The sequence below is a fragment of the Manacus candei genome, unplaced genomic scaffold (genome assembly GCF_025592945.1).
Source record: "Manacus candei isolate 608988 ecotype Guabito, Panama unplaced genomic scaffold, ASM2559294v1 h1tg000005l, whole genome shotgun sequence".
Taxonomy (NCBI): Eukaryota; Metazoa; Chordata; class Aves; order Passeriformes; family Pipridae; genus Manacus; species Manacus candei.
This window is the reverse complement of record NW_026138053.1, coordinates 22,382,331-22,398,756: the sequence shown is the minus strand read 5'-3', so window position 1 is coordinate 22,398,756 and position 16,426 is coordinate 22,382,331. Positions and strand designations below refer to the sequence as shown.

Here is a 16,426-nt window from a genome sequence, read left to right as displayed (position 1 = left end):
GCATTCAGCATTCCCAGGAGGCTGGGGTGCAAACAGTTGTACCTGAGATGCAGGGCAGGGAAAGCTGCCACAACCAAGGCCATCATTGCACCTCCTTGAGTTGCCAGAACTGTGTTTTAGTTTCGAGTCACTCCATGAGTGACTTGTCCTTAGCACAGACCTTCCCAAGGGACCAGCTCTGGCTGGGAGAGGCAGCCCCAGCAGCAAACCAATGGTCCTGGTCAGAAGCTTCACAATAACAGAACTTACTAAACAACTTTTATAGATTTTTTTTTTTTTCCCAAGGCTGGAAAGACCATTGGAAATGTCTGGTCTAGGAGTGGTACTGAGCAGTCCTCTTTGTGCTCCTCTAACACTGTGGTCTCTATATTGCAGCCTGTGCTGTCCCACGCTGGACTGGTGGCAGGGAGAACTGCAGTGAGCAGAGAGAGTTGTTGTTTCCAGCAGTGTCTGCAAGCTTGGGGGTTGGTTTTCACTTGGAAGACGTTATGAAGGAGATTCTACAACAAAAACAACTCCTTCACCCAAGCGTCGGGTCTGTTTTATCCATTCCCTCAGAGTGCAGAAGGCAGACCGTCAGCTGCTGTTTTCCACATGATTGCTTTTGTACAGGGAATGGCATCTTCTGGCTGTAGCTGTGCATTCCTCCTCCCGGGCTTGCAGGTGTGACCTGTGTGGTGAGACCCTGGGCTGCCCATGCCTGAGGGCAGGGGGGCTGCAGGGATGTGACACAGGTGGGGAGAGATCTCCTGTCTCTGGCAGCTGGGCAGCCCAGGGGGAAAGAAGTCCCTCCTGTGGAGTCCCCTTGCAAAGCAGGGGCTTTCGGGGGGGCTGGTGGTGAGGAGGGGCCTGGGTACCACGGTGGGAGAGCTCGCAGGACCCGGCTGCTGCTTGCCAGGGCACTGCTCCCCACCAGTGCTGGACTGCACTGACCTGTCCTCTGGGGCTCCACACCGGCCCCACGGACACCTCTTGCCTCCCCAGTCCAGGTGGCGCTGCAGTTACCAGAGATGCAGGGCAGGGAAAGCTGCCTCAACCAAAGCCATCACTGCACTGCCATGAGGTGCCAGTGTCGCGTGTGGTTTGAGGCTCGAGTCACTCCGTACTGAGGCTGTCCTGAGCACAGACCTTCCCAAGGGACCCGCTCTGGCTGTGAGAGGCACCACCGGCAGCAAACGCAACGGCGACGGAACTTGATCGCTCCGACACACGAAACCAGATGTCAGCGCAGAGACGCGCCAGAGGTCGTGGGGGTGAACAGCAGCAGCGCTTGGCGCACAACGCACTGCCCGATTCCTCCAACGAACATGTGGTTCTACTTTAGGGAAAACGGGCTCGGGGATCCTCCGGCCGCGGCTGCCAAACGCCGGGGCTGTAAACAAGGACCAGGACCTTAAGGGGGAAGGTCGCCATGGCGACCCGCTCCGCCCTCCGCGCGCCTCTCGCGAGACCCTCCGGCCCGACCCCGTGCCCGCCCTCGGAGGGCTGGCAGTTCCCGCCTCGCACAGGTGAGCGCCGTTCCCATTGGCTGAGCGCTGCGGGGGCGGGGGGCAGTCGCCTTTCCTATTGGCTGGGCGCTGAGGGGCGCGGCGCGGGCGCTGATTGGCGGCCGGCCGCGCGCGGGGCCAGCATGGCGGCGCCCGCCCGGTGGAGCGTCGTGTTCGTGACCGGCAACGCCAAGAAGCTGGAGGAGGTGCGGGGGCAGCGGGACTGGGGCTGCGGGTGGGTTCACCTCGCTTCTCCCTCCCTGATCCTTCTCTTCTCCCTCTGCAGGTCACTCAGATCCTCGGGGACTCCTCTCCCTACACGCTGGTGGCGAAGAAGATTGACCGTGAGTTGTTGGCGGGGCCGGGCGGGACGCGGAGGTTCGTCTCGTCCCGGCCGTCTCCTCATCACCACTCCCTCTGTCCGCAGTGCCCGAGTACCAGGGGGAGCCAGACGAGATCTCCGTGCAGAAGTGCCGTGAAGCCGCCCGGCAGGTCGCTCCTTTGCTCTCTCCCTTTTCCCGGAGGGACCCCAGGCAGGGACGCTGGGGCATCCAAACCTGCCCCGAGGGAAGCCAAAGGCATATCCAGCCTCACCTGGCCTGGCCTGACTGCACTCCCATCGCCCCGATTTGGGCCGGGTGCTGGTGAATTCTCACTGGTGACACGGTGTTTTGGCAGCCCCGCTGCGGCTCCTCTGGTCTCCTGTGTCCCTGGAGCAGCAGGAGGACATGGCAGCTCCTTCAGTCCAGCCCCTGTGGCTGCAGGACACAGCATTTGCTGTCAGCTTGAGCTTCCAGAGCTGTCTCTGGGATGGGTGTCTTAAAAGAACCAAGTGAGAGCTGGGTCTCAAGAGAAATGCAGGCTTGCCTCCAGGATATGGGCTTTCCCTTTCCTTGTCCTGCTATTCCCATCCCTCAGGAGGGTAGGGGGTATTCACCTCAGCTTGTTTTACTTCCCTACTGTTCCTCAGCCACTCTGGCCTGCCTGGGGAGAGCTTGGTTTGGATTGTGTCTGTCTGGTTTGTGTTGCCTTTAAGGTCAAGGTTGCATTTGAGGCCAAGTGGAAATGTGAGGATAAGACAGAGCAAGGAAATAGGTTTGGAAGCAGTGACTTTCCTCTAGGGCTAATGTTTTCTCCTCTTGGGCTTTTGCTGCAGGTTCAGGGACCTGTTATAGTAGAGGACACCTGCTTGTGCTTCAATGCCCTGGGGGGCCTTCCAGGACCCTACATGTAAGTAGGAGAGAAGTTGCTTTCTCTTCTGTGTGCCAGAGTTAGGAGCACAGGCTGGCAGGGTGGGCTCAGTGGAGGATTCTCCGTGTGCCAGGAGCAGTAGAATCAGGGAGGTGATTCCTGGTCTGTGTCCTGATCTTCATCCTGCACCCCAGGGGCTGGGCTTAACTCCTTGAGCCCTGCTGTAAGTCACGGAGCGGGATGAGACAGACACACCTGGATTGTTGGCTCTGGCTCCCAACCTATGGTGCTTACACTGGCAGTCAGCTTGGGAACCTGTCCACAGAGTGGGGTCTGTGTAATGAAGGCACCAAGCCTTTCAGCAGGATTCTGGGATGAGTGTCTGTAGGTTCTCATAGGAACTGCTTAAATCCAGCAGATAAAAAAATTATTGCATTACAGTGGAACTTCTGCAGTGAAATACTGCCTCATCTCCTGGAATTAACTGTTAGTGTGATTAATTCTTCCAAACTATCTCTGCTGTGCTAAGCAGACATAAAAGCTGTAGGTTATAGAATAGAATCATACAATATCCTGAGTTGGAAGGACCCACAAGGATCCTCAAGTCCAACTCCTGGCCCTGCACAGGACAACTCCAGGAATCCCACCATGTGTCTGAGAGCCTTGTTCAAACACTTCTTGAACTCTGGCAGGCTTGAGGCTGTGACCAAGTCAGCACTATAGCTGGGTGTAAAATGTGAACAATTTGTGTTGAGAAATGTTTTTGGCATGGCTCAGGAGTGAGCACTGGGTTATTTACATAGACCCCAGGACTACTTTAAATTAAATACTCCACTGCTGTTTTCACTGTGTCACATTCACTTTAAGAGCTGTCTGCCCTTGCTGGTAAGTAGTCCTGAGGTGATCTGAGCACACTGAAGAGGGATTCAAAGGACTATGAAAATGTAGGCAAATGTCTCAAGGATACCTGTATTTCTGAGAGATAATAGCAAAAATTAATCTTCCCTCTCTTCTTCCTCTTCAGAAAATGGTTCCTGGAGAAACTCAAGCCAGAAGGTACTGCTCTCATGTTACTGCTCTGCCTGTAACTTGCTCCTTTTCCCCTGAAGTGGATCCCTGTCCCTACTGGGTTCTGCCCAGCCTGCCTGCCCACCACACTGCCTGTTTCATAGCTGGTTCCCTTTCCTGCCTGTCCAGCTCTGTCTCTTCACATTCTCTCCTCTGTTCTGTGCCCTCCTTCCTGGGATGCTGTTTTCCCCAGCAGCTTTATCCCTGGATTCCCAGATTCCTGCCTCTGCAGGCTGGTGGCAGGGCTTGTGGGAACTTCTTGGTTTTCATCAGTGTGACCTGTCAGACCTGCTGCTCCCTGTGGCCTCAGTGCAGGCCTCTCTCCACTAGTGCTCCCCTCCCCTCCCCTGGTGTGCAGTGACTGCCTTGATCCCACAGTTCAGTGTTAATCCCATTAACATGAGCATTAATCACTCTAATCCAGAGTGGGTTTAGTCCTCTCTGGTGCCGCATTTTGGCTTCACCTCCCAAAATCATAACAGGGCCCTGCAGCTCACACTGTGAGATCTGAGGCTCTGGCTTCAGTCATAGGAGGGATCCCGCCACGAGCATCCCTGTGCCTGAGCTTTGTCACCTCTTGTAGTTCTTCCTCTCGGCGGTGGCCGGGAATGCGGCGCGGAATGCTCCCTCGATCCGTCCCTAGGGGGTGTGTTGCGCTCCGAGGGAGCGGCAGTAACGCCGGCATCCTCTCTGTCTCTCTCAGGCCTGTACAAGCTGCTGGCTGGCTTTGAAGACAAGTCTGCCTACGCCCTCTGTACTTTTGCCTTCAGCAGTGGGAACCCCGAGGAGCCCGTGAGGCTGTTCAAGGGCCAGACCCACGTAGGTGGTGTGGCTGGGAAAGGGAACATGCTGGGGGAGGAGGGCTGGGATGTGATGTGTGACAGCACTGGCTCTGCTGAGGACGATTTTAGTGGCCCCTGGGTCACTGAACAGCCTCGGAGCTTCTCAGTGTTGGGAACAGGCTGAGGGAGAGAGCGGGTGGGAGTGCTGCAGCCCTTTTCCCAGTGGTACTTGCTGAGCTCTGCATGTTACCTTGGTCTCTTCAGCTCCTCATCTCCCTCTGACAGGGCTGTATTCTAGTTGTTAGCTCTGTTATTTGGAGGGGTGAAGGCCCTGCCAACATAGGGCAGTGTGAGTTTGGGGCTGCTGATTTTGTCCCACCCCGGGGAGATGCTGAGAAGGAGCACAGCACTGTGCAGAGCCTGTGGGGGCTGCAGTGGCGTCTGTGGCTCTGTGCAGCCCCTCAGCCTGTGTTTGAAATGTGGCTGCAAGTGAATTGCTGTGAAACCACAGCTTAAGGGGCCTTTTTTGCTTTCTCATGGCAGGGGCTGATTGTGGAGCCCAGAGGCCCTCGGGATTTTGGCTGGGATCCCTGCTTTCAGCCAGATGGCTACAACCAGACGTAAGTGGTGTTTACCTACAGCTCTTTGTGTAGGGCAAGCCAGGGGGGAGGGTGTCAAGAGGAATTGGCTTGCAAGGAAGGGCACCAGGGAGAAAAGTCCTCCTGGATCTGAATGTGGTGCATTACAGTGAACCCCTGGATCGGGATAGGGGTTGTTGGCTCTGCCAGCGTGTCACTACAGATGCCTGCTGAGCCAAGCAGGGAGGCAGCGAGCAGAGGGGGAGCTCTTGGTGACTAGGGGGCACATCCTGAAGTGTCTCTGCTGCTGAGACTTGTGTTTTCTGTGCCCTGCAGCTACGCTGAGCTGCCCAAGGCAGTGAAGAACTCCATCTCACACCGATACCGAGCACTGAGCGAGCTCTCTGCCTTCTTTCTCCAGAGCAACTCGACAGAGCGCCACTCCGGTCCCAGCTAGTGCCCCGGGCTGCGGGCACCCCGTGTCCACAGATGACAGAATTGTTAGGGCTGGAAGGGACCTCTGGAGATCATCCCCTCCAACCCCCCTGCATGTCCATGTCACACACAGCCCCAGGAGAGCTTTGTTCTGCTGCGGGCTGCCATTAAAGCTGCTCCTTTAGAACCCATCGGTACTTCATTCCGCCCTGTTCCTGTCGCTGCGGCAGCGCCGCGGGGCCCGGCGGGTGTTGGAGCCGCGCGTTTGTGCCTCGGGGGCGGCGCCGGCCCGCTCAGTCCCTGTCACCCTTTCTGCCAGGAGATTTTGAGCAGAGTGCCGCGACCTGTGCGCCCCAGGGAACCGGGATTGGGAACGGGAACGGGGCCGGGCGGGGGCGCGCCGGGGCCGCTGCGCGCTCCCGCTGCGCGCTCCCGCTGGCCAATGGGAAGCGGCCGGGGGAGAGGCAGCCAATGGGCGGCGAGTCCATCGCCCGCGCGCGCGCCGCGGACCCGGAAGCGGTCAGAGCGGGGCCACGCGGGGCCGGAGCGGGGCCGAACCCGCACCCGCTCGGCCATGGAGCTGCTGCCCCGCAGCCCCGCCGAGTTCGGCTCCGCACGGTACTGGGACCGCTTCTTCCGGCAGCGCGGGCAGCGCGCCTTCGAGTGGTACGGGGCCTTCCCGGAGCTCTGCCCCGTCCTGCACAAGTATGTGCGGCCCCGCGACAAGGTGAGCCCCCGTGTGTACCCAGCACCCTGTGCCCGGGCCGAGTCTCCCCGGGGCTCCTTCTGGGGATGTTTAGCATGGAGAAGAGGACGCTCAAGGGTGACCTTATCACTCTACACTTCTCTGAAATGAGGTTGTAGCCAGGTGAGGATTGGGCTCTTCTCCCAAGCAAGCAGCGACAGGACGAGAGGACACAGTCTCAAGCTGCACCAGGGGAGGTTTAGGTTGAACATTAGGAAGAATTTCTTCACACAAAGGGTGCTTAGACATTGGAATGGACTGCCCAGAGAGGTGGTGGAGTCACTGTCCCAGGAGGTGTTTAAGGAAGGACTGGCTGTGGCACTTAGTGCCATTGTTTAGTTGTTATGGTGGTGTTGGGTCACAGGTTGGAGTCGATGATCTCAGATATCTTTTCCAATGTAATTGATTCTGTGTGATTTGATGTATGAGTTCTGTGCCTCTGTGTCCCACAGTAAACTACAATTGTGTGTTGACACAGACGATGTGAAGCTCCCAGTGTGCTACAGCAAGAGCACAGGAGAGACTCCTGGGTTGCTTTGGTCTGGGGAGCTCTGGGGGGTAAAACATGCAGATTGTTCCCAGAGGAGATGCAGCAGATCCATTGCTTCTGTGCCCATGTGACTTTTCTCTATGGAAATGTTGTCTTAGGGCCCAGAGAGTGGTTTTGCAGGTGCTGTGGGTGTGGTTTTCACAGAGGGCTCGTAGCCGTGGCTGATATTTGCTCATGAAGTGCTTTGGGGGCACGTTTCCAGGGGTTTCTCACCATCCCACTGCTCTTGTGCCTTGCCCCAGGTTCTCGTGGTGGGCTGTGGGAACTCGGAGCTGAGCGAGCAGATGTACGACGTGGGAATGTGCGAGGACATTGTGAACATCGACATCAGCGACGCCGTGATCCGCCAGATGCAGGAGCGGAGCGGGAGCAGGAGGCCAAAGATGAGCTACCTGCTCATGGACATGCTTCAGATGGACTTCCCTGACGCCCACTTCCAGGTGGTCCTGGACAAAGGCACGCTGGATGCCCTCCTTACTGATGAAGAGGAGGCCACTCTGGCCAAGGTGGACCAGATGTTTGCCGAGATCAGCCGGGTGCTGCAGGTGGGAGGGCGCTACCTCTGCGTGTCCTTGGCTCAAGCCCATGTGCTGAAGAAAGCAGTGGAATACTTCTCCCGGGAAGGCTGGGTCGTGCGCGTCCATCAGGTGGCCGGCAGCGGGGACAACCAGCAGTTTGTCCTACCAGTCTTTGTCTATGTCATGACAAAATTCAGGAAGATCCCTGGCTCGGCACCACAGATCCTGGAGATCTGCCCCGAGGAGCAGGACAAGCCGATGCGGGTGGAGAGCGTGGAGCGGCTGGTGGCAGCGGTGAAGGACAGGCAGCATTACGCCCTGCTCTGCAGCCAACTGAGCAAAACCCCCTGCAGGGAACAGCTTTCCCTGGATCTGTGTGACAAGAAGAGCGGGAAGCCTCGCTACACACTGCATGTGGTTGACAGCCCCTCGGTGAAACCTTCCCGGGAAAATCGCTTTGCCATCTTCATCAGTGAGTACAGCCTGTCCTGCCTGCAACGAGATGGTGCTCTGGCCAGGAGCTGCAAATGGCCAGCCCTTCAGGCCTGGTTGAGTTTGGGACTGGAGGGGGAAATAACCCACCTGTGGGGGGTTCAGTTGTTGTTTTAGTCCTGGTTTTGTGGTGGGATGTGTTTGCCTGGTAGTGCAAGCATGGACCTGACACAGAGCTTGCATCTCAGAGCAGAGGGACACTGCCTGTCCTACCTCCAAGGGGGTGATTCCTGCCTTGATGCAGGTGACAGCCACCATAGCACGTTGCTGCATGCAGCCAGGGTGCAGTGATGCAGCTGGGAAGACGCCTCTGGTCTGTGTGGGTGTCCTGACTTGCAGGGCTGGGCTGCTGGGGCTGCACTTGGCTTTTCTGCTTGCACCTCACAGAGACGTGTCAGGCTCTGCCAGTGGCGCTGTTCCCCCCCTGCACACCTGCAAAGCTGGGGCTTAGCACAGCCTGGAGACAGGTCATGAGGCTGTTGGACACCCCTTCTAGTGAGACATGGCTTTTCCAGCCTCCTGCACGAGCTTGCTCAAAACAGGGGAGCTCCTGCCTCTCTTGATGGTTGTGGTGCACGGCTCTAGTCTTGCCATGATGTCTTGCCATTCCCTGTGGCTCCTCCCTTGGAGGTTGGGATGGTTGCCCCTGGGACCAGGAGCAGCCCAGGCTGATGGCATCCCCTTTTGCAGTTCCACAGGGCAGAGAAACCGAGTGGCTCTTTGGCACGGAGGAGGGACGGAGGCAGCTGGCCACCAGTGCGGGCTTTGGGCGCCTGGTCACCGTGGCCCTTCACAGGGAGCAGCACTACGAGGGCATGGCTGGCATCCAGGCAGAGCTGTCAGGGAAGGTGATGGAGCTGGCCCCACCAGGCCTCCCTGCCCGGCAGCAGGTGAGCCCCCACTGCCCAAACCCCTGGATTGGCTTCCCCAAAACCGGGAACAGGCTGGTTCTTTTCCAGCAGTGAATCCTTCTTCTCCAAGGGAGACCAAGCTGCAAAGTGTGAGCTGGCTGCCTTGGTGGGCAGGAGTCTGGCTTCAGGTGCAGCTCTTCCCAGTTTTCCTTCCAGCTGTCTACCTTTGCTTGGAGGCAGATTCAGTGTGAAATCCTTCCCCTCAAAAACCCAGCATCCCAAGGAAACCGGGCATCCTGAAACCCTGAGAGCAGCCTCTTCTTAATCCTAGCTTTAACTTCTGCTCATCCTGTCTCCTTCCTTCCCCAACTCCCCAAACCTGAGCTCTTGCAAGAAGTCGTGAGGTGTTTGCTCCCTGTACCCCCAACACACGGATGGGAGTGAAGCCAGTGCAGGTCCTCAGCTCTCCTGTGGCATCCCACTGCTCCTGCCTTGTGTCCACTTCATCCAATGGCTCCGTAGCCACTGTCAGGACGGCGGGAACGCCAGGCTCTGTTTTTGTAGTCTTTCCTTCCTCACACCAGTCACTGTCCTTCCTGCAGGTGCCCTTCCTGTCCGTGGGAGGGGACATTGGGGTGCGGGCGGTGCGGCACCAGGACACCAGCCCCCTGAGCGGGGAGTACGTGGTGGAGGACGTGAAGGGAGACGGCACCTGCTACTTCCGCCGCCTCATCTTCCTCCGCAACAGGAACGTGGTGCAGTCCGAGGCCCGGCTCCTGGCTCCCACACCTCTCCCAGGTACCTGGGGCAGCCAGGAAGGGGCAGGGGCCAAGGCTGATTTTTTTTTTTTTGGGGGGTGACAGAGATGAGACTGAGGAGGAAGGTAAAAGTCCTGCTGGGACCTGCCTGCCTTGTCCCAAAGCAGCTCTGGGAGCGGTTTTGCGCTGTGGGTGGGGCAGGGCTGGGGGTGGCTAGTCCCCAGAAGGCACCTCTGTCTCCTGCCTTGCCTTACCAGCTGGTGTCTCCTGTCATTCAGGCCAGAAGAAACGGAGAAAAGACAAGAAGAAACCCAGCCCTGCTGAGCCACCTGCAGCCATCGACAAGAGCTACCTGTGCTGTGAGCACCACAAGGCCATGGTCGCAGGGCTCTGCCTGCTGGGGGGCCCCGACCCCCTCCCAGGTGACAAGGCCAGCAGTGAGAGGCTGTGCTGGGGGCAGGTGCGCCTGTGTCCCCACACCCCAGCTCCTTGGGGAATGGCTTTTCTGGCCCCATGCCCCCTTCCCAAAGTGGTCTGTGGATAGTGGGTGGGATGAGCAGTGGGAGCCAGGCATCCTGGTGGCTCACTGGGTGTTCTCCATTGGCAGGAGCCTCACTGGCAGTGCTGGTGGTGGGGCTTGGCGGTGGCAGCCTGCCCCTCTTCATCCATGACTACTTCTCACAGGCCCATGTGGCCGTGGTGGAGATTGACCCCTCCATGCTGGAGGTGGCGACACGCTGGTTCGGCTTCTCCCAGGGTGACCGGATGCAAGTGCACCTCTCCGATGGCCTGGACTACGTGGCCAAGCTGGCAGCTGAAGGTACCTTCTTGGGGAGCATTCTGGGTACTCCATCAAGTCTGGTGGGTGACATGTTGAGGATTGAGGTCCTGGGCTGTTTTCACCCCCTGCCCATCTCCTGCCATGTGCCACAGTCTCCAGCCTCACCAGGTCTCTGCAGCTCACAGCCTGTCCTTGCCTAATGTGCAGGGGACCTTAGATTTGCTGCCTCCCTCAGCACCAAGGGCTGCTGCTGTGGGTTTCATTTGGAAAGAGAAACCCCAGGAGAGAGAAGAGACCCATAACATGGCAGAGGAGATGTCTGGACCATCCCATTTGTTGCCTCCCAATCGTGTGTGGTTCACCTCTGTCCCATGGGATAACAACTCTCTGTGCTTCCTCCTGCAGCTCCAGCCCAGTATGATGCCATCATGTTCGACGTGGACAGCAAAGACCTCACGGTGGGGATGAGCTGCCCACCCCCAGCCTTTGTGGAAAAGCCCTTCCTACAGAAAGTTAAAACCATCCTCAAGCCAGAAGGTAGGAGGGGAGATCTGGCTGTGTCCCTGTGGCCAGGCTGGCTGGCTCTGTGTGGAGCTGGGGCTGTGCCACCGTTTCTCATCCTGGAGAATAGTGGCCACAGACAGCATTGCTGTGTGGCATCTGCTTCTCCTGGTGGGTCCTGGATCCGAGTGTTTCACTGGGTGTTGTGCCAGCAGGGTGGAGCAGGTGACCTGCAGCACTGCTGGGTCAGGCAGGCTGAGACATCCCGGGGGGCCAGGAAGGGTTGCTGGAAGCAGAGGGTGTAGGCGGTACCTGAGAACAGATCGTGGCCACCCACGACCCATGTGGCAGCAGGGACATGGAGCTGGGCCAAGGGTACCAGAGGGATGCTGGTACTCCTCGTGCTGCCGTGGGGGAGACGTTTGCACTGTGGTGGCACCGATTCAGCTGTGTTCCCTCAGGGAGCAGGGTGCTGTACCCAGGCTGAACTCCCACCCCTCTCCTCCTGCTGCAGGAATCTTTGTGCTCAACCTGGTGTGCCGTGATGCCCGGCTGAAGGAGTCTGTCCTGGCCACCCTCAGGGATGTCTTCCCGCTGCTCTACACGCGTCGCATCGAAGGGGAGGTCAACGAGATCCTGTTCTGCCAGCCCAGCCCCGAGGGCCGGCGGGACCCTGCGGAGCTGGGGGCGCGTGCCCGGGCGCTGGAGGGGGCCCTGCGGGAGCCGGGGCGCCCCTGGGACAGCTCATACGTGCTGGCAGACATGCTGCAGGCTGTCAGGATCCTCTGAGAGGGCCTCCTCAGGACGGGCTGAGACGCTGCTCAAGAGAGTGCTCCTCATGTGGGTGCCTTGGCCCCACAGCAGAGGGGTGCCCGTGGCTGGGACTGCCACCCCTGGGGGGCATGTGCTGGCCTGGGTCTGCCTGAGGGATGAACTGGCATGGGAAGGTGCTTCCTGCAGCGTGGCTCCCCAGGAAGGGGTCCGGGACTGAGGAGGGCTGTGCAGCCCAAGGGACAGCGTTGAGCTGGTGAGGGGAGGAAGGTACTGTGGGACTGGCAGGACTGTGGGTTTGGGTCTGTCCCCATTGTTTCCCCACTGTGGGAAAAACATCCCTCCAACCACCTCTTTCCCCTCCAGCACAGTGCCTTCCCTCTGATGCTGCCTCTCTCTGCCTCTCCAGCATCCCTGGTGTCTCTGCAGAGCCCTGGTGCTGCCCCAAGCCTGGTTGTGGATATGTGTGGGTGGGCTGTGAGAATAAAGTGCTCAGGGCTGCTCTGAGGCCTGCAGTGCTTTGCTAGGGCTAATTTCTGAAGCACCCACACCCTGGAAAAGCTACAGTCACCTCTGCAACTCAAGGACATGTCCTGGGGACAGGCAGCTGCCCCTTAAGCACCGCTGCCCTCTCCAAACTGGACCCCACTGTGTTTTCACTCTTCTGACCCTATGTCAACCATGCTGACAGTGAGCATGTCCCTCTGACAGGCCCCTCTGTGCCTGTATTTTAATTTTAATTTTCCAGCAGGTTCTACTTTGGGAACCACTCTTCAGATCCCTTCTCCCATGTCACCTGCTTTACTCCCCTTCACACAGAGGGACAAATCTCTGCCCTACTTTCTCCCTGGGCTAGCCTGCTTCTATGCAGAGGGAGCAGATGCTTTTTTTAATTAGTGCTTTTGATGGTTCCCAGGCACGGGAGAGCAGGGCTGGCCTGCTCCCTGCCTCAGATAAAGGCTGCCACTGTGGGTAAGTGCCCTCTGTTTCTCGGCACCCTGTCACTCCTGTAGTGTGTTTTCCTCCTCCTGTAGTGTGTTTGAGGCAGCACATGGCAATGGGAGGGACAAGGCTGGAGCTCGAGCTGGGTGGAAGTCTGCCTGCCCCCACACAGTTAAATTTCTAAAGCTTCTCTGTGATGAGCACTGTTTTGAAAGATATCTATTATCCACCCAGCTTAGCAATGGCAAATTTCTCAACTGGATCAGCAGTGCTGCATTTAGGCTATTTTTAACTTAGTATGCAATTCTCAACATAATTCCAACGACATAGGTTTGTGTGTATGCCCTTTATTTTACCAAAACCATCTCCTTTCTTCCCCAGGAGCTCATACAAAGGCTGCCTTCATCCCTCCCTTGTCCAGTCCTGCCTTTCTGTTGTGCTTCCCAAATGCTGTGTAACGCCACATCCTGGTGGGAAAACAAAAGCCATCTATTAGAAACAATGTTAGGATGAAATGTCAGTTCGTTGCAGCTGTCCTTGCAGCTACAAGTTTGGTCTGGAAATAAATTTCAGCTGGAAAACTGGCAAATTCATGAACGCTGCAAATACACAAAATCTTCCTCTGCAGGTAAAATGCTCCAAGGCTGGAAAATTGACACGTAGTAAATATTTCTCTGCTGGCAGCCAAAACGTGCAGCTAATGTATATGTTTGGCAACTGTGTGTTCTGTTGAGTGTTTTGGCAATATACTCATGTTTACATCCCTTACTCCTCACTTACTTCCTTTGCAGCGTAGCCACGCTGTAAGTGGTGGGATAGAAACAAGCTCTGCTGTCACTTAGCAACCTCCACTGGCGCCGAGATGTTGACTTTTTCCTTTCTGGATTTCCCAGCACAAAAACAGACCGGTGCATAACTCATCCCATGGCTCAGGTGTGAGGCTGTAGCCAGCTGGGGATGATTTGGTCTGGTGTGGTCCCAATCCTTCTCAAAGCATCACATCCCAGTCCTGCTGCCACTCCAGTGAATGAGACACAGGGAGTTGATGGGTCAGCCCTGGGGTTCCTGATCTCAGGTGGAGGGATGCAGCCAGCCATGCCCAGCCATGGAGGCTCTTTGGGCCCAAGGTGACTGTGTGGGCAGGCAGCTGGCAGGACAGTGACACTGTGAGGCAGGCAGAGGTGGGGTGCCACATACACCCCCCAGATGGTATAACCTCCTCATGTGTCACAACACAGGTCCCTGCTCTGCAGAAGGACTGGAGGTGGCTGGGCTCTAGGGAAGAGACTGGAGGTGGACTAAGTGCTGAGGCTGATTCCCTTCACCTGGGAAGAGCCTGGCTGCCTGGTGATGCTGCTGCTGCCCAGGCATGGCACAATCACAGCGTAGCAAGGGCTGCACCAACCACTTCCCGGAGGATGGAAGCATATGGGGAGTGTTTTGGACATGAAATCTTCCCTTAGGGAAGCACTTGGCTTGCCTGGCTTTGTGACCAAGGAAGCAGGCGTGCTGCCAGGCTGCAGTGAGGGAGTACAGCTCTTTCCTGGGGTGCTCAGGGCAGCTGGGAAATGTCTCTGCAGGCTGCAATGCAGCACGGTGCCCTTTTTCTACCCTGGAACTGGATGCACCCGACTAAAGAATGCAGCTGGAGGTCACAGGGCAGGAGGGAGGAGAGATGGGACAGAGACTGGGTTGTCACTGTCCCACGATCAGTGAGTCAGCAGTGCCCCAGGCTGTGGGGGGAAGGCAGAAAGCACATCCTCTTTACAGGGAGAAATGCTGCAACCACTGCTTCTAATCACAGCTCTGCGGCCGCTCTGACTTTCTTTCACTGGCTTGAATTCTATCTTTTGCAGCTTCAAGGTCTGAGCTCTGGAGCTCTGCTCCTGGCAGACACACAGGCACAGTGCTGGCTGGGACCTTTGTGCAGCTCCACTGCAGAGCCAGGTGCTGCTGAGAACCTGGGAGCTCCCCCTGCACGGGCTCCTTGCCTACACCTCCCCCTGCTCTGTGCTGATCAGCTGCCTGAAAAGCTCTGCAAGACTCTGGGTTTGTATCTGAAGCAAGAAGGAGGTGAGGAAAGTCCCCGGGGAGAAGAGCAAGTGTGGAGGAACCCGCCTCTTCTTAATTCTTCCTGGGGAGAGGATGCAGCCTCCTCTGTGCTCTGCTCCCCACAGGGTCCTGCCTGCTTTGCCGGCAGGGGGATCCTGCCTGGCTCTTCACTGCAGGCATCTGCAAGTCTGCTCTGATATTTTATATACAACCCATTTTTCATGAAGGGAATTGCACTGATGTGTGTTTATAAAGCAGCCTGAGGACCTGATCCAAATGTCCTCAGCTTTAACGTCACACTGCCTGCTTAGGGAGAATTGTCTGTGGGTAAGTTTGTGGCCTTGAATGCTACAGCTGCACCCTGAAGCCAGGCTATTTTTGCCATATATTTTTCTGAAAGTCATGGCAGGACAAACTCGCTGTCTGTAGGCTTGATCTGAAATGCACTGGAGGCTTCAACAGGGCTGGGAGCCCCTGGTCAGGCTGCTGGAGGTGGTGACATCTGACATCAGACCACGCTGATGGAGTTGGCACGTCACCCTGGGGAGCAGGGCAGCCTTCCTGCTGTGCCAGGAGAGGTGGTCAGAAAAGGTTTTCTCTGCTTGCTGAGCCTGGCACATGGCAAAATGAAATGATAAATATTGTGGGGCACAACTGAGCAGAGGGTAAAAGTAGGTTGTGTTTAGCTGGTTAACCAGTGAGCAGCTCTGTGCTCCTGAGGATCACACTCAGCACTTCCCCAGAAAACAGTTTCTTGCATGGCCTCCTGACACTGCTTTGTGTCTTATATTTCATGGTTATTCATTACATGAAGCTTTGCAATGGTCTCTCATAGCAGTACCCCTGTTTCCTTTAATTTAGCCACTATGAATCTTGGCAAATTCAGAAAGCCAGGCTGGGCTCCACACGGGGGTTTGGAACAAGCCATCCAGAGAAGTCATTTAGGAAAAGCAGAGACCTGAAGATACACTCGGGTGCCCTTCCTCTCTCCTTCACTGCTCTCTTGGAATTGTTGGAAAAATTAGCACCCTCATGGTAATAGGGGCATGTATAATGAAAATGTTTGTGCTTTTTCCAGAAGATGGGAAATCTATCCTTGGCTGCTTGTAGCTTTTTTTCTGAGGGGAGTGTGGATTTTTGTAGGTGATGGAGTGGTGGGGTGAGTGTGGTGACTTGGCAGCTTTAACTCTGCTTCACCGGACAAAAAGTTTGATTTGTGAACTTCCCAGACTTGGGGGAATAACTCAGACTTTTCCTAGTCTAAGGTGTTTTCTTAATTTATGTTATCTTAATCATGGAAGCAAAGAAAGATGTAATCTAAAGACTGGAAGGGAAAGGACAGGTTATCCTTAGGTTATCAGGTGCGCATAGTGTTACTCCTCAGGCATCGTGCCTTTTCCAATCTTCATTTGTCTCCTGTGGAGATGCAATTCTATTGCCAGGCTGCTCTTCTACGGATCTTAATTATTTCATGGGGGCAGCACACAGTGCTCTGATGCTCAGACGAGGCGGATTTGGCCAGAATGTGATCCTGTTCTTCCCGGCTTCCAGCCTCCGTAGAAACCCATGAACTGGAGGAAGGCCAGGCAGCTACTCTAGTGCCTCCTGGCATAGCCTGCTTTCTCAGGAGTGGGGAAAGAAATAATCATGCTGCTAATTGGCATAATTATGTCAATAACTCCCAGGCCCCATCTAGATAGGAATGATGGCAAGGCTTTTCCCAGATGCTGTGGTCTAACTCCAGTGGCAAAGCCTATATTATGCCGATTAAAAACTGTTCATTTGTTTCCAGAGTTATAAGTTAGTCTGTTGTAGGGAGTAATTTTTCACACTTATTGGGAGCTCTGGCCAAGAAGTTTTGATAATCCTCCAGATCATTAGTCTCCGTCAGCCTGCGGGATGTTCACAGTTCCCTTTTGTTTTG

General features: G+C 56.3%; 2 protein-coding genes across 5 annotated transcripts; both read left to right on the top strand.

Annotated features, from left to right (window-relative positions):
• The first annotated feature begins 1,581 nt into the window (after positions 1-1,581).
• Positions 1,582-5,732, top strand: ITPA (inosine triphosphatase). The gene is made up of 8 exons (XM_051806995.1): positions 1,582-1,693; positions 1,774-1,831; positions 1,915-1,979; positions 2,644-2,717; positions 3,703-3,734; positions 4,450-4,565; positions 5,072-5,148; positions 5,443-5,732. The coding sequence occupies exons 1-8, from the start codon at positions 1,631-1,633 to the stop codon at positions 5,561-5,563; spliced, it is 606 nt and encodes a 201-aa protein (XP_051662955.1). The 5' UTR covers positions 1,582-1,630; the 3' UTR covers positions 5,564-5,732.
• On the top strand, positions 5,612-12,015 carry METTL13 (methyltransferase 13, eEF1A lysine and N-terminal methyltransferase). Of its 4 annotated transcripts, none has more exons than XM_051806046.1 (8): positions 5,612-5,735; positions 7,079-7,826; positions 8,537-8,736; positions 9,300-9,495; positions 9,734-9,877; positions 10,063-10,275; positions 10,642-10,773; positions 11,252-12,015. In XM_051806046.1, the coding sequence occupies exons 2-8, from the start codon at positions 7,121-7,123 to the stop codon at positions 11,524-11,526; spliced, it is 1,866 nt and encodes a 621-aa protein (XP_051662006.1). In that variant the 5' UTR covers positions 5,612-5,735; positions 7,079-7,120; the 3' UTR covers positions 11,527-12,015. The 4 variants fall into 4 exon arrangements, 3 of the variants coding, with proteins under 3 accessions (XP_051662006.1, XP_051661985.1, XP_051661991.1); XR_007907529.1 differs by lacking the exon at positions 5,612-5,735 and adding an exon at positions 5,745-6,268 and having other exon boundaries at positions 9,734-9,915; positions 11,252-11,370; XM_051806025.1 differs by lacking the exon at positions 5,612-5,735 and adding an exon at positions 5,745-6,268.
• The last annotated feature ends 4,411 nt before the right edge of the window (positions 12,016-16,426 follow it).